Source organism: Maylandia zebra, linkage group LG16, assembly GCF_041146795.1.
Source record: "Maylandia zebra isolate NMK-2024a linkage group LG16, Mzebra_GT3a, whole genome shotgun sequence".
Classification (NCBI taxonomy): domain Eukaryota; kingdom Metazoa; phylum Chordata; class Actinopteri; order Cichliformes; family Cichlidae; genus Maylandia; species Maylandia zebra.
This window is the reverse complement of record NC_135182.1, coordinates 17,858,484-17,876,197: the sequence shown is the minus strand read 5'-3', so window position 1 is coordinate 17,876,197 and position 17,714 is coordinate 17,858,484. Positions and strand designations below refer to the sequence as shown.

At 40.3% G+C, this 17,714-nt stretch overlaps 1 protein-coding gene across 1 annotated transcript; it reads right to left on the bottom strand.

The window, feature by feature from the left end:
- Nucleotides 1-4,431: 4,431 nt before the first annotated feature.
- LOC143412321 (nectin-4-like) lies at nt 4,432-17,403 on the bottom strand. The gene is made up of 7 exons (XM_076874895.1): nt 17,002-17,403; nt 10,415-10,756; nt 9,995-10,297; nt 9,285-9,378; nt 7,435-7,589; nt 6,830-6,929; nt 4,432-5,909 (listed from the first exon to the last, which is right to left on the bottom strand). The coding sequence occupies exons 1-7, from the start codon at nt 17,117-17,119 to the stop codon at nt 5,753-5,755; spliced, it is 1,269 nt and encodes a 422-aa protein (XP_076731010.1). The 5' UTR covers nt 17,120-17,403; the 3' UTR covers nt 4,432-5,752.
- Nucleotides 17,404-17,714: the final 311 nt, after the last annotated feature.

Sequence of the window (17,714 nt, the reverse complement as noted above, 5' to 3'; positions counted from 1 at the left end):
CGGGCGGTTGCCCGGGGCGGCATCGGCAATAAAAAAAAATGCTCGTACTCATTCTGCCCCTACATCAGGCCATCGCATAGTGGGAATGGCATAGGCACCGATCGGTTTTCTATCGCCCATTTGCTGGGAGTAAGGGCGCCCTCCGTTTGCGAGGTGCGCCTGCTGCTTACACGGGGAGGAGAGGGTGGGGCGGCGGGGGATCCTCTGGCTGGCTGGAGCAAAATAAAAGAAAGTAAAAACAAACCAACAAACACGAAATTCTACGCGCAAAAAGTGAGCGCGAGAGCCCTCGGTGCGCCTGCTCGCTTGTTTGTTTGTTTTGTAACAGTATAAGCAATTAAAGGCGGTGGATTGGCTAATTGGTCATGATCGACTCTGGGCTGGACCAATTACAGCCGATGAGGTTGAACTTTAAAGTTCTGTACTGAGGGGGAAAGGAACGCGATTTGTCCCGTACTTCAGCTAGAATGGAAAAAAAAGAAAGACACAAAGCTGGAGTTATTCTGTGTCTTGACGCTGTCAGCTGCCTCTTCTTCTGTCATTGTCTCTCCCTCCCTCTCGTGTTGCTACTTCAATCATGAAACTTATCAATGATCAGCTGATCGGCTTTTCTGTCGCAAGTCCCGTTTGTTTGTTTATCGCATTGACATTTCCGGTAAGTACTGTTTAAAGGATAGTGTAGGTTTAAGTTTATTAGATTAATACCTATTTACCAACAAGATAGTGTACATCAATGTCACAACAGCATTTGTTTTTATTCAAAGGTTTTTCGTATAATTCCTGGTGGGTCGGACTCTAGTCAAAATGCCTGGGTTGATTTTTTGTCCCAGTTCAGCCCTGGTAGGGCTCATGTTACAATGAAACAACGATAGATCAAAACAGCTAAAAGGATCTACTCCCAGAAGCTGGAAGAACGGCTCTCAGCCAACGACCCTGCGTCAGTGTGGAGGGGCCTGCAGGAAATCACCAGCTACAGACGGGAACTTATGCCAGGGTCCTGTCTGTGGACTTTAGTTCGGCTTTTAACACCATTGTGCCTGAACTTCTTTCCTCCAAACTCTCCCAGCTCAGCGTGTCACCAGCTACCTGTCAGTGGATCACCAGCTTCCTGACAGAGAGAAAGCAACAAGTGAGGCTGGGGGAGATCACCTCTGAAACCCGGTCCCTCAGTATTGGTGCCCCTCAAGGATGTGTCCTCTCACCACTACTGTTCTCCCTCTACACTAACGACTGCACCTCCAAGAACTCGGCTGTCAAACTCCTAAAGTTTGCAGATGACACCACTGTCATTGGCCTCATTCAAGATGGTGATGAGTCTGCATACCGGCAGGAAGTTGAGCGGCTGGTACTCTGGTGCAGTCAGCACAATCTGGAGCTGAACACTCTTAAGACTGTAGAGATGACAGTGGACTTCAGGAGACATCCCTCAACTCTGCTCCCCCTCACCATATCAGACAGCCCTGTGTCAACTGTGAAGACCTTCAAGTTCCTGGGTACAACCATCTCCCAGGACCTGAAGTGGGAGACCAACATCAACTCCATCCTCAAAAAGACCCAGCAGAGGATGTACTTCCTGAGACAACTGGGGAAGTACAGTCTTCCACAGGAGCTGCTGATCCAGTTCTACACTGCGGTCATTGAGTCTGTCCTGTGCTCCTCCATCACAGTCTGGTATGGAGCAGCCACTAAACAGGACAGGAGCAGACTGCAGCGGACTGTACGGACAGCAGAAAGGATCATCGGCGCCCCCCTGCCCTCCATCCAGGATCTGTACCTCTCAAGAACCAGGAAACGGGCAGGGAAAATCATCGCAGACCCCTCACACCCTGCACACAGACTTTTTGATCTGCTGCCCTCTGGCAGACGGTATAGAAGCCTGCAGACCAGGACCACCCGTCACAGGAACAGTTTCTTTCCCCTCGCCATCTCCCTTCTTAACAGTTGACCTGTCACACTGCTCCCACTGCCAGACTGCAACTGCACCTTATGTACATTTTGTAGTATTCATTCCACCTCATTCATTTCTGTATTTTATGTATATAAGTTTAGATTCGTTATTTATAGTTGGTTTACACAGCTTTGTGTATGTATGTGTAATGTGTATATATAGACACTTGTGTGTGTGTGTGTGTGTGTGTGTGTGTGTGTGTGTGTGTGAGATTTACATTGCTGTGCTTGAGAGCCACCATCTACCGGAACCAAATTCCCTGTATGTGTCTGCACATATACTTGGCCAATAAACACGATTCTGATTCTGATAAATTTCCACACGATCCACTGCAGGTTAATTTTAAGTCGAGTCAGCTCCAAGTGCTGTAATCTCTTCACTGCACCTGTTTTTGAGCACATTTTGTTATATTTTCTGACGTAAAACGCACTTCTGACCGCAGCCACATAAAAATACCACATTTCCTGTTCCTGCACAGCCTTATGGGGCCATATTTACACAATCGTGAACCCCCCCCCCCAAAAAAAAACAACAACAAAAAAACAAAACAAAAAACAAAACGTGCACTATCATTAAATAACGCTCATAGTCGTGGTTAGTTTAAGAGTGATTTATAAAAGATGTGCTCCCATCTAAACTAATATTAATATCGAGTAATTTTTCAGTTACAGAGGTTTATTAGAGACATTGATATTTCTCGTGTATTTAATAGCAGAAATGTGGCTTTTTAGTGTACATAATGAGCAAGCGAATAAGGCAGAAAATAGGGTTTTTGATGGAAAATTGGTCTTGAAGCACACATAAATAGGAAGTGCAATTTTATTATGGTGGAAGCAAGAGAGCTGAAATAAAAGTGAAATCATCACAACGTACTATTTTCTACTAACTTATGATTGTTGTATTCAGTCATATTTATTCATAACTTTAGACTGCAGTAGTCAGTGTTTTCGTGAGGGGTGCACTGTGTAATTAAGGGTGATATATATACACACACAGAGATAGGAAGTACAGAGATAGGAAGTGCAATTTTATTATGGTGGAAGCAAGAGAGCCAAAATAAAAGTGAAATCATTACAATGTTTTTCAAACATGAAGCATAGTTTTGGTCTTCTTTTGCTGTTGGTTCAGTGAATTTTGGTCACAGAGTGTCGAAACCTGGAATTTGGGAATCTGTGAGACGTCAGCTTTAAGCACCTGATGGTATTTAAAGCTGACTTGGGCCACTAATTTGTTCCAGTTTGTCTTAATCTGTTTTATAGGTTGCATCAAAAGATGCATTGTGTTGCAGGCACTGAGCAGTGACACTAAATTATTCTTACTTGCAGTAACACCACTATTTTCTATGGGCATAATGTCATATCCTGTTTTTGTGTGTGTGTATATATATATCACTCTTTAATCACACTTCACAGTGCACCCGTCATGAAAACACTTATATGTGAGAGGTGCTAGTCAATCAATCACTGACTACTGCAGTTTAAAGTTATGAATAAATATGACTGAATACAACAATCATAAGTTAGTAGAAAATAGTTGGTAGAATTAGAGCACAAAGAATAGAGCAGCGTTTCCATGACTGAGTAGAACACAGAAAAGTTTATCAGTTATCTGTTATGTGTGTGGCGGATGCTTAAGAAATAAAAATAACCATGTACAAGTCACTAAAAGCAGTTTCTCATCTAGAGTGTTTTCTGAAAGAGAAAACACTGCAATCCTATGACAGGAAACATTCAGTCATGGGTCTTCATAGTAGTGCATTGCAGTTCAATTAGTAGCACTAAATTGCCCATAGGTGTGAATTAAGATTCATTATAATGATACCAAAAAAACCCATTGGACCCATTTCAACCATACAAACATTGCACAAATATCACATTGGGAAGACAGGTCAGAGAGAAATCGCATGGTTAGAAAACAATGAAATTCACAACATCTGGGGACAAGAGGAGAAAAAAGAACTTTACTCAGACTGAGCTTCTATAGGAGAGCAGTTAGACACCAGAAAAAGGGTGATTGTATGTCTGTGTCTGTGTACATGTGTATCCTGTGTCCAACTTGAGAGACAGAGTGTCCTTACACCCTGTTTTAAACAGAAGTCAACAATCCCCTAGCTGACACAAGTGATCTCGAAGAAGTAGGAAGATAAGGCAGAGAGTCAACACAGTCTTGTAATCTGAGATTTGTTGTTCCATCTTCAGTCTTGGAGCTTCCAGCTCGTGAGGGGAGGCCGCATGAAGACAATGGTTGTTTGGGTTTGGATTGGAGCGAGGAACTGCATCCACTTTTGCAGTTGATCTAATGTCCATCACTGGTACCCAGATCTATCGATTCCCATTGTTTGAGTCACAACATTTATTTTTCTTCTGTAAAATGAAACCAAAAGAGCAGAGTTAGATATTCTTTCTGTTTCTAGTTCTAGGCAATCCCCAGGAAGATGAATGGTTATACGAGGGGATTTCCACAAAATGTTTTTCTCTCCTTACCGTTCTCTAGTTTTGCTGGTAGCATGAGATGGTAGCTGCAAGCCTTTCAGGTCACACAGATAATCCAGCTACTCCAGGATGGCAAATCCCCACATGCTCTTGCAAGAAAGCTTGCTGTGTCTCTGAGCACAGTCTCAAGAATGTGGAGAATATATGTGCATATTTCTGACCAAACTGTCAGACTCAGACTGCATGATAGTGGCATGTTGTGAGCACAAATCATTTAGTGAGATTTGTGCTCACAAGCCACCGTGCAGTTTAATACCTATTCCTGTTTAAGGCGTTGTGTTAGTGTTGCATGTCCAACACACCTGTTGCCACTTTCATCTCATATCCCTGAAGTTTCACAGATTTTGTGTTATAATCTGACAACAAGTGTTCCCCAATTTCTTTGAGCTGTGCACTCTTATCACATTTTGGACAGTGGCAACAAAAACTAGAGGCAGCATAAGTTTTGCAGAAGTAATCTGATCAGTCAGATTAGTTACATTCTGTTTCTGTCTTTACTGTAATGATGAAACAATTTCCATGACAGTGAAGTAAAACCACTCAAGTTGTTTCTCAATTTATCTCTGTGCCTTGTGCAACATCCGTGAGTGCTTTAAATAGTCCACCTGTGACTCGCAGCTTACCCACACTTTGTAAAAGCTGCATGATGGCATCAGTCAGTGTACTCGTTTGACTTATTTACTCACTCTCTTTACTCCTATTTAATCATACCTCTTTATAAAATAAAAAAACTGTTTAAAGCAGTAATTACACAGCACTGTAAGGCAACAATGCCTTCCATCATCTTCTGGTACATGATCATCATCTGTTCTCCTAGATGGCCCGTGATCATCATGTGCACTCCTGGGAGATAGTGGGACATGCTGTCTGTCCCACTGTCTGTCATCATGTAGCCCAACCCCCAGCGACCGTGGCGCTGGGGGCTGGGAAGCGCATCTGTAACCGGAAGGTTGCCGGTTCGATCCCCGGGCTCTCTGTCCTGGTCATTATGTCCTTGGGCAAGACACTTTACCCTACTGCCTACTGGTGTTGGCCAGAGGGGCCGATGGCGCGATATGGCAGCCTCGCTTCTGTCAGTCCCAGGGCAGCTGTGGCTACAACTGCCTCCACCAGTGTGTGAATGTGAGAGTGACTGTGAATTGTAAAGCGCTCTGGGTGCCTTGAAAAGCGCTATATAAATCAAATCCATTATTATTATTATGATCACACTGCTCTCCTGGGGGAGGGTGAGACATTATGTGGTCCTTGATCACCTCCAGCACTGCTAGTCGACAGTGATCCATGTCTTCTGTCATCTTCTTGTCCATGATCATCATTCTGTTCTCTTAGATAGTCCATCATCAACATGTGCACTTCTGGAAGATGGTGGAACATCATGTGGCCCGGGATCATCTACTGCACTGCTAGGTCTCAGTGGAACATGCTCACTCTCTGGCGTGTTGTCATTATCTGGTGTGTTTTCTGGTCTCCTAAGAAAACAGTAGGACATGCTCCCTGTCATTATTTGTGGTTAAAAAACCAACAAACAACCAAACAAAACCCAAAGATGCACATGAGAAAGTACATGTCAGAAACTGTTCTAACATCAGAGGAAACACTGTCAGTACATCTCAACATTTTCAAGTGTTGAGATGCTGACTGCTCGTGTCACTTTCAAGTGGACTTTTAGTGCTTTTAACAGAGTGTGCATATGGGAATTTCCGCTTATTTTGTTGATCTACTGTTGAACTTTGTTAGATATTATCTTTACACCTTGTTGATCGTATTCTTTTTCATTTTTGCCTTCATCAACAGCTTCCCAAGGAAATCTTGAAGATTTACTGGCCAAACAAGATCCACAGTCATAACCTGTTGGAAAAACGCAAGGCGGGTACATTCGGAGGAAAATATATAAAGAAGATAATGGAAATGGACAGGATATGCACTGAGGAAACCAGGCAACAACCTCACCAGACAAGCTCTGAAACTCAGAGGGGAAGAGACAAAGAAGAAGGCCAAGAATATATGGTAAAGAGATCTCAAAAAGAATACATTTGCCATCAGATTGAGAAAATGGCTCAAGACTGAGCATTTCTGAGGATCCTCATCAAAGGTCCATACTCCAGAGAAGGGTTAAGTAGGTAATATATGTGCTTTCTTTCCCTTTTTTTTACAGCATATGTACGACCTGTTTAACTTGCACTGAGAACTCATTTGACCACATGTTTTAGGTTAACACTCACAAATTGCAAACACTACACTTGGATCCCTGCTATATGTTTTACTTCTTTCATTTATGAAGAAATAAAAAATAAATTTTTATCAGCACCCTTTAAAGCACATATGCTTTAAAATGAGATAAACTTTATATTTTCCAACATACAGACAAGCAGGTAAATGTTAGAAGTACCTTATCAGAAATCCATGTTTATAAAAGCACCATGCTGCAGCCCCAGTGACATTCAGGAAAACCAAAACACCAAATAAGGCCCAAGCCGCAGAGCATGCTCCTACATGGACACAAGAATTAAGAATATTTGACTTTTCCAATTTTACATTTGGATGACTTGGACAGCATTCAAACACCATGTAATACCTGCACCTGTACACATTCAAAAACGTGTCATTCTGACAAGTTCTAGGGCACAAAAATAAATGAGACAAACTTGATACGACCATGAACAGAACCTATCACAAGTCAGGACATGCTCTAAATTTTAGGTTTTGGAACTGACTTGAATAATATAATGTACTGGATGACTGGAGCATCAGTTATCTATCATTCATTCATTCATTCATTCATTCACTTGTATGTTTATCCCTTCATATGGAGAGTCCATCATTTTACTCCAAGTGTAAATGTTCAAGTTTCTATTTATTTCCTTTGATTGTGGTCCACAAAAAAATAGAACAGAATAACTTCAGAATGATACAATCTGCACAAAAGTTTGGAAATCAGAAACAAATTGAGAAAGATTTGGACAAACTGCACAGCTAAATCCAAGCTGACCTCACCTGATGCCACATGCACATACAGCTGACTGTGTTTTCTTCCATATGCATTAGATGCTTCACACTGATAGAGGCCGTTTAGATCAGAGGTCCGACTCAGCAGTTGTAGCTTTGCACCATCTACTTTGACGGCAGACTGCAGCAAAGACTGGCCAGATCTGGAAAAACATGAATGAGGTTTATTGTGAAATGCACGACAGGGCAAAAAAAAAGTGAGTTGTGCTAAAATTCCAATGAATTTCAGCTATTAGTTTGTTAGTTGTGTTAGTCATTTTCCTTGCTCACATAAATGTTGCTATGTTCTTGAAATTAAACCAAAATACATGATCTACAGTGGGGTGAAAAACTATTTAATTAGCCACCAATTGTGCAAGTTCTTCCACTTAAAAAGATGAGAGAGGCCTGTAATTTTCATCATTGGTATTCCTCAGCTATGAGAGACTAAACAAGAAAAGAAAATCCAGAAAATAAAATAAAAGACACCTGTCCACAACCTCAAACAGTCACACTCCAGACTCTATTATGGCCACGATGCAAGAGCTGTCAAAGGACACCAGAAACAACAGGCTGGGAAGACTGAATCTGCAATAGTTAAGCAGCTTGGTGTGAAGAAATCAACTGTGGGAGCAATTTTTAGAAAATGGAAGTCATACAAAACCACTAATAATCACTCGATCTGGGGCTCACCCCATGGGGTCAAAATGATCACAAGAACGGTGAGCAAAAAATCCCAGAACCACACGGGGGATATAGTGAATGGCCTACAGAGAGCTGGGACCAAAGTAACATCAGTAACACATTACGCTGCCAGAGACTCAAATCCTGCAGTGCAAGACGTGCCCAGGCCCGTCTGAACTTTGCCAGAGAGCATTTGGATGATCCAGACGAAAATGGGAGAATGTCACATGGTCAGATGAAACCAAAATAGAACTTTTTGGTAAAAACTACCTGTTGTGTTTGGAGGAGAAAGAATGCTGAGTTGGGGGCATGGGGGGGACCCTGCGCATCAAATCCAACTTTTTTGACCCTATGCGACCCATATCCGATCATGGTATGACAGTGTGAACAGCACAAATCCGATATTTTCAAACCCAACCTGGGTCACTTTCGTATGTGGTACTGAATCCGATACATATCTGATGTTTTAGAAAGCGACTGATGTTTGAACGGTCATGTCGCATTAAATCCGTCTTTTACGTCACTGGCACAAGACAGATGCCAATTATCAGTGCCGGAGAAGCGCCCGAGAAGACATCATGAACGCTTCCTGGCCATCCAGTGTAGACGTTTAGTGAAACTGTTGTGAAGACAACGTTGGAGAAACGTGAACATTTTATTTGTACTGTATAATCTGCAGATTCTGACGGAAATCTGCTACTATACTTTGAAGCACCGCTCCTCTCTGAAACAGCCATAAGGATCATTATTAAGCCATATGTAAATAACAAAATCACTTTACAACTTAAAGCAAAATTGGGAAACATAAAGTGCAGAACGAGTCTTTATATTAACGGCCATCAGGCAAACAATACTGTTTGGTCTGGGTCTAAACAAAGCGCTTTGTATGTGACGTCTTCTTTTGCGCATGCGGGCCGCTTTGAGGGTTCACACCAGAGCACGCTTGCTGTCACATTTTATCTGTAGTGTGAACAAACAGACAAAAACATTGGATTTGATCAAAAAATCGGAATTGAGCATTAAGACCTGCAGTGTGAACGTAGCCTAAGTGGTGATGTCATACCAGCGAAAGCTTGCCCTCTCTCAGGGCTTTTTCAGCACAGTGTACTTAGACAAACCTAAAGAATCAATGAAATCACTTAAATTAACTGAAACCATTATTCAAACTGCTTTACCTGCTCCAGGCAAATTTTGCGTTTGGGTTGGCTTCTGTCAAACACTCAAACGAGTCCTCTGAAATCACTCTAATCTTCACTTCTGTGGGGGCGACTGCAAAAAAAAGAAACAGAAGTGTGTTAATCATAAACTGTCAAAATAAAAGTGAACATACCTTTGAATCCTATCATGGCAGGCAGAACCATGAATCTTGGTTGTTTTTCTTTCTTTTTTTTAAGGAGTGATCCTTTCATGCACATTCAAGGGTGTTAATCACTGGCTCACTTATAATCACTGCTGACTAAAAAAAAAAGGCTCATTAAATTCTGATGGTCATTTTGGGGACTTCCACCAAAAAACAGCTTCACCATGCCACTAAAAGAAGAAACAGTACTGGAGGAGCATGCTTTCACATTTAAATTAGCCTGAATTGTTTTTGCTTCGTACTCTGATCATGTGTGCTTCATGGATCTTGTGACTGGGGGGTGAATAATGACAGAATTTTTAAGATAGACAAAAAAGTTTGAAACCTCTTTTACGTTGTGGCATGGCATCATGATGGAACTGGAAGGCCAGAAACAGATAAACAGATGCACATGGTTATTGACATTCTACTCTGTAGGATAGGCTGTGTCATTTAATTTCTGTATACCTTTTTTAATATTTGATCAAATAATTAAACTTCTTAAATAAACACTAAATAGGAACTCCATGAGCAGCTGATACTCACAGGAGACCTGTATGGTGAAGGGCAGGGTTTCTTCTTTAGACAGGGAGTCACCACTGATGACACACTGGACCTGGTGACCATTAATCTCTCTTGTAGGAACACCAAACAGAGAGCTGACTGTGGTAGTCGTACCGTTGTCATACTGAGTGGAGTTTGTTGTCGTCCTCATTTTGTCTCCCAAAGCACCAGTGAGCCACCTCACCTCTGCAGGAGGCTTCGATCCAGCAGCCGTGCAAGTAGCAAATAAAACCTCTTCAGTGCCCAAAGTGGGAAGATTGTCCTTGACGCTTGTGAAAGGAGGCACTAGGAGAGTTACAGCACACAAATAAATAAACATGCATACAGGATGATCAAAGTAACTCTGTCTCTATCACGCATACGAACACAGAATTTTTTAAAGATAAAAAAAGTTTAGTATACCAAGCAAATTCAGAGGTATCTCTGTCTTCTGATTTCCACTGGGAAAAAAGGTGAAGATGCACGTGTAGCTGCCTTCATCCTTCAGTGCAACATTGGATAACTGGAGAGTTCCATTATTGTCATTAAAATTCCCAATATATTTAAATCGATCATCACCTCCATTGACAAACTGCACTCCCTCTCTGGGTAGGATAGTTAGGAAATTGTCATTGTGAGGTTTTTCTCTCGTCCTCCTCTGCCAGGTAATCTGTGTCAGGTCATCATTGGTACCAGTGACATGGCACGGTAGGATAGCAGTACCTCCTTGAACCACTGTTACGTTTCCACCAATCACCTGGAGAGCTGTAAAAAGCATGAAACACTATCAGATTACAATTTCTTCTATATCTTACTTTTGGTGTGTGCTTTGTCTCTACACCAAATCTTGAAATTAGGCAGTTTTGCAGCATCTTGCTGACATACAATTGCAGTGTTTTTCCTGCATAAGAAAAATGTGGCATAACAAAGAGGTCTTAGCCTCCAAATATAAATGAAAAATGACTGTGACAGTGATAAATATTTGAACAATTTCTCAATTTCTTGGGAGTTTAAAGGACTCAAGCTTAAAATGAAATCTGTTTATCAAATAGCCAAAAGTAACACAACTGAATCCCTTGCTACATGTGAACGAATCAAGGCTACGCGAGTAACTTATGTTACAGCTGTGTGGCAAGCATGAATTGGACCCAAAATGCAGGACTAACAGGCAGAACATGAACTTAAACACTGCTTCATTGCGGGATAGGAAGTGATACAAAACAGAACCAGGCTAAACTGAGCTTCTGAAACCTAGGGGAACACAGGGAGATGCACACAGCATGAGGGGCAACGCGACAACCAACAGGTGCAAGCACAGGCAATAAATACAAAAGGTGAACTGGGCAAAGAGGGAACAGCTAGGAGACACGACTGATGACAATTACACATGACGAGACAGGGAAGACGCAAAACTGACACATGACGCGGACCTTCAACGTAAAATAGGAAGAAGGTCATGCATGCATACACCTGGGGCTTAGCCCTAAACGGTAGCATGCATGTGGGATTGGGGGGGTGTAGAAATGACTGAAAAACATGGCGTGAAGTTGAAGATTTATTAGGCTGTGTTTTGAGTTTTGTTTGAAAAAGAATAACTTCATATAAGAAAAAAATATATATCACATATGCAGGACACCTTAAACTAGTTTTTTAATACAACAGCAAGGCAGAAAAAAATTAGGGTTGTATCAAGACACGAGGACTAAACCCCAATTCAACCAGACCCAGAACAGATCAGGAATTAAAACAGGGCTACAACAGTTCAAAATCAGGACTACTTTAGGACTTAACCAAAATAGAACCAGAATCAAAACTAGATGATAGTAGCACTGAAAATCATTATAGACCTGCACTACAATGACAACACCTCTTTATTGTGGTAACATGAGACTGTATCTTCAAGGCTTGAGTTTTGCGAACCTGTCAATGACATTTTCAATTAATTCAAGTATTCCTTTTCAATAGATAATATGATGAGTTACTAGTTTGTACCATATTATTTTCTAATTCTACGAAAGTACACTATTCAGATTCAGAAAAGTTTATATAATTATTTAGCCTTGTTGTGCAAACAAACCTACATAACTTAATAAATATAGAATTTGAAAAATAACGAACCTCAAAAGTTCTAATTAGTTTTGACAAACAACCATTTGACTAACAGGTCTGTCTCACACTGAAAAAAAGGGATTGGCCAGCTCTTGGATTTACATAAGCATCATGCTTACGTAAATCATGCTTCAAAGTTAAGTGTAACTATATAGTGTAGAAACTACATGATATGCAGGGAGGCTAGATTAAATCGTTCATGTCCTGTTCGAGTGAAGTAAGTCAATGACTTACTGCGACACTGCACGGGATTTCAGTCTTACGTGCTTTGGATAGTGGTTTCTGGAAGACATCCATCTCAGTCAAGTCGAGCAGCCACCTCTACTTTTTTCGGTATACCAAAAAAAGTAAATTGGGTGGTTGTTACATTAAAAAAGTCTACCTTGTAATTTGAACACAATAATTTCATGTTTCTATGAACGTAATTAAATCATGAAGGATTTGTACAAAATTCAACAACTTAATTTGTTCTTGTTAAGATGACATGATACAATCTAGTAAGAGTGGTTAGTTGCTGAACTCATGAAATTCACAAGATCGCACGAGATGTCAAACTGCAGGAGAATCACTGGAGTTCTAAGAGGCAGACAACTACACACATGTCATGTGTATACTATTGCTATTTATTGCAGTTTAACCAGTCAAGGACAAAAATGCACAAAAAATTCTGAATCAAGCCTTGAAATCATAGCTTTCCTACTTTTGCTAAATCTGGTGGCATGGTGGTTAGTGCTGTTCCTTCGCAGTAAGCAGGTCCTGGGTTCAAATCCACAACCTGGCTAGTTTGCACTGGCTTCTCTCTGGGTCTACTGGTTTCTTCCCACAGTTAAAAGTCATTCAGTTGTTAGGTTAATTGGTGATTCTAAATTACCTGTCAATGTAAGTGCAAATGATTGTTTGTGATAGACTTGTGAGCTGTCCAGGGTGTACCCTGCCTTGTAACCTATCACTTCAGGGTTATTTCCCAGCCCCCCTGCAACCAGGATAAAGATAGGATGATGGCAGTTTTTGTAGATCCATTCAATTTTTATGGTAACCAGACTCTAGACTTTGTTGAACATTGTGTAATATGAAGACAACATGTAGTATTTAAGTGACCAAGTAGTACTGGGGTAAAAAGTTATTGAATAGTGTTGAAATAAAATGACAAAATTGTGAAGGATTAAAATATTCCAAGAGCTCACCTTACTTCATCTAAACATGTTTCAATCGCGTTTTATGAACACAAAATGCACAGGTTTACTGAATATGAAAAGTTGTGTTGATTTAACTCAGTTGTTTAAGTTTCTGCCAAAGCAAAACATTTGTGTGCAACCAATGTCCACTATTGAATTAAGTAAATCCAACATGGCCTTTTTTTCAGTGCACCTGGCTCTTGTTCCATCTCTGTTCTGTCCTCATTATCCTCTCCATCCCCCTCTCTGTTCCTCTCTCTCTCTCTTTGTGCTAACGATCAAGCCAAACACCAATATCATCAAATATACAGTTGAAACAATATATGAACAGAGAAACTATCTGTATTTCTTAATTGCAAATGGAACCCAAATTGTATTCAAAATTGAGCCACACTTATGGAGCTCCACAATTCTTTCCCTGGTGTTTTGGTTGATATCTCTTGATTTCCCATGTCAAAGAAACAGGCTCTGTGTTTTGCCTTATATGCATCCACAGCTGTGCCACCAATTTACTCACATGGACTCTAATAACCTATCAGAAGCTTCTTAAGCTCAGAATGGAAACGTCTGGAGTTTTCTTATTAATTCAAGACACAATAAAAACGTGATAAAAAATAGACAGCTCTCTCTCTCTCTTTATTCTGACATTTAATTAATTCAAAAGATATTTCAATATTTATTTACCTAAAACAAAACAAGTTTACTCTAAATTGATGTTTAACAGTAAAAAAAATGTTTTTATGTTTTTTCCCTAAAGTGTATGTAAATATCTGGTTTCAACTATACTGCTGTGTATTGAAATTCGTCTTGTTTTGCAGCATTGTTGTTGTTTGGCTTTTCATTTCGCCATTTGTTGATTCACTGGAAGAGCAAGTAACGTAATATGGGTCAAGTGTTCAGTTTGATATCAATCTTTTGTGATACACCGTCATATTCACATTATTTGTACAGTACGAATGATTTGCTTTGGTACCTGGTCAAACTTAAGCTCTCCTCTGTCTGCCTGTCTGCGTTTCTCCAACAGCAAATTCGCAGGCAGCAGCTGCTGTGCTCAGTCGGCTAGTGCCTGAGCTCGGATCATACCAAAATTAGGGGGAATTTACGACTGCGCGCTATGTGCTTCGAATACTGTGTGTAGTTTTTGTTTTATACAGTTGTCAGTCAGGCACCTAACTGTGAAACAAATTTGTAGGGCATAAGTCTCGAAGAAGATAAAAACACAAAGGATGAGATAAACATTCTCTGCAGGGATGGGAAGCTCGACACTGACATCGAGCTCAGCTCCAATTTTTCGAAACACAAATGTCACGTGACCGTACATTTATAAGCAGGTACATAGGCACGTGTAAAAGAAAATAACAGGCCTTCTCTCTCTATTATCTTTGCGATGGGTTATGAAAACCAGCAGGTCTCCATTCACATAAACCTCAACATTCAAAGTTTAATTAAAGAAATATCACCTTATTCAAATGATTCTAGTCACAGACGAGAGAGAGGGAGTGACAGAAATAGAGATTGGTGATTGACAGGGCTGGACTGGCCATCGGGCATACCGGGCATTCGCCCGGTGGGCCGCTCGTGATTTTTCGTTTTTATGGGCCGATGGGGTTTTATTTCTTTTCTTTTTTTTTTACGGTATAAATGAATGGTGGTGGATTGGCCAGTTGGTCATGATCGACTCTGGGCTGGACCAATTACAGCCGAGGAGGTCGAACTTTAAAGTCGAGGTGAAAAGGAACGCGATTTGTCCCGTACTACAGCTAGAAAGTTGCTAATTCAATCATTAAACTGATCAATGATCAGCTGATCGGCTTTTCTCTCTGCGCAAGAAATTGGAAACCAACGGATGTCGCGCTAAAAAAACAGCAGCTTGTTAGCTTGATCAGCTGTTGTAAGAATTTATTTAATATTAATTTCTAGTATCACATGAGGTTTGCTGGAGCCACAGCCGTAAAAACTGCTGGTCATGATATCGGTTTGGATATCCTGGTGAGAGGGAAACATGAAGATGAAACCAGGAGATGTCCTTACTGAATCATCAGAGCTGAACAGGTGATGAAGAAACAGGTTTACCTTTTAGGTGACATGAATGAGTTGAAGGGAAGTTATGAACTGTTTCTGAGAGACAAATAACACCAGGATCCTTTTTTATGTAGCTGACAGCTGGTCACTGTGCAGGGGCGGCTCTAGCAAAGTTTTGCCAGGGGCCCAGGGAGAGCATGAACAGGGAAAAGGGGGGCACAAAGAAATTAAAATGTCTAGCTTTTAATAAATATTTATCTGAATCTTACAACCAAAGTTTTCATCTGATGTAAAATGTATAGAAATCCATTATTGTATTCAGTAAATATTAAGTCTAGTATATACCCTAGTAAGTTATAGTATTCTTTCCTTTGGGAATGTACCATCTGTGCAGTCTGCAATTCTGTTGAAGAAAGATGTTGAATCTATTTAATTACTGAAGAAAAATAATAGATTACTGTGCATTTGTTTGATACGTGCATTAAATTAAAATCGGTTTTGCTTCCTGGTGAAACTGTTGGGGAGACAACGTTGGAGAAACGTGATCATTTTATTTATACTGTGTAATCTACAGATTCTGACAGAAATCTGCAACTATCCTTTGAAGCACCGCTCCTCTCTGAAACAGCAATAAGGATAAATTTTAGGCCATAGCATCCCTGGCTGAATGATGGTCTCTTATACTAATGCGTCACAGAGATTTCATTAAAAGTTTTTTCAAATTTCTCCTGCTCACATATAGCATGCACATCAAATTTGCATCACTTAATTCACTATCACCTAACTAGCTTACAACTACACATAAACTCTATTAAACAACATTTTGATTGCACATAACTAATTCCATTAAAGGAAACATTAACAAACCATGTACAATTGTCAGCCTGGTACTAATTTGCACAGGCAACGTACATATTTTTCACCTTAAGGCACATTTACCATATCGTATCTTTACCAAACATATGTGAAGATTTTACCAAATTTAAAGGTCATTTACAATATGTACATAACAAAATAATTTTATAACTTAAAGCAAAATTGGGAAACGTGAAGTCCGAAACAAGTCTTTTTATTAAGAGCCATCAGGCAAACAATAGTGTTTGGTCTGGGTCTAAACAGAGCGCGTTGTGTGTGACGTCTTCTTTTGCGCATGCGGGCCGCTTTTTATTTGTAGTGTGAACAACCGGACAAAAAAAAATCGGATTTGATCAAAAAATAGGAATTGAGCATTAAGACCTGCAATGTTGTATCAACAAAGCCAGCAGTTCATTGTGATTTGAATTCATGAAATTACCCAGCCAGAAACTGAAGGAGTAGCCTACTAATAGTGTTAACACACACGCGCGCGCAGACATTAATTCAATGTGACCAATTTCTTAGCAAGACAGATGAGTCTCGCTCCTCTCTTTTGTACCCCCTCTTCTGTTTTAAATATCTCATAAACAAAATGCATGCAGGACAACAGAAACACGTGATGAGGACTAAACAATCACACTGCACGAGATTTTGAATTCTGCAACACTTTTCTGTGTCACTGCGTTAGTGAACATCATTATCAAGATGCGACGATCACAAAAGCAGCCAGTTCCGGTGCAGGTGCTGTTTCACAAAGCCTCACCTTTTTTCGTACGAGTCTACCTTCCACAAAAGAAGCAGTAATAACATAAAAATACAACAAAATAGAAAAGAATTTAATCGACGTACCTATTACATCTGTGTGCAGAAGCGCTACCATCAGAAATAACAGACTGCGCAGCATCGAGTGACATCGGGACGATAAACTGTGGCGGTAATTGCCACAAAAAGGAGAAATGTCATCCATCCACTAATCCTCGGTAGATCAATTAAAAAAGAAAAAAAAGATATCCACACATATCGACTTCCGGGAGAGATTAGGTTTGTTAGTGCGTCTTTAAAACACTAGGACGGAAATAAAGCAAGATGCAGGATAGGCTCTGTGCATGTCTAATTTGTAGCTACATTCATGTGAGTAAATGAACAGATAGCGCAGTTTTTATAAAGTATAAAAAAATTACTGGTAGGAACCGATTGTTCATCAAAATGTAGTCGATGACGGATTAACAAGTGGCCACCCGCTGCTGCTGCGAGAAGAGAAACTTTGGGAGTTTCCGTTGTTTTCTGTTTTTTTTTTTTTTTTTTTTTTTTTGGGGGGGGGGGGGGGGGGGGGTGGCACACAGCACTGCAACCAGGCACAGTGCAAACTATAAACTATACATATACCGTTTATAGCTTATATTATTAAGTTATGTATTATATTATATTATATTATATTATATTATATTATATTATATTATATTAAGTTTATACAAAAAAATATACATTTTCTCATGAAGGTCACTGATCTCCCCAAAATGTCTGTGAGGACATCAGGGACAGGTGTGTGAATCTGTTTTTCA

Bases quoted from the DNA above. Each gene is read 5' to 3' on its own strand.
- LOC143412321 (XM_076874895.1), bottom strand. From the start codon at position 17,119: ATGGATGACATTTCTCCTTTTTGTGGCAATTACCGCCACAGTTTATCG. The intron at 10,298-10,414 runs GTATACTAAACT...TAACTCTCCTAG, and splicing joins GATACCTCTGAATTTGCTTG to TGCCTCCTTTCACAAGCGTC. The intron at 6,930-7,434 runs GTGAGGTCAGCT...GTGTCCATGTAG, and splicing joins GTATGTGCATGTGGCATCAG to GAGCATGCTCTGCGGCTTGG.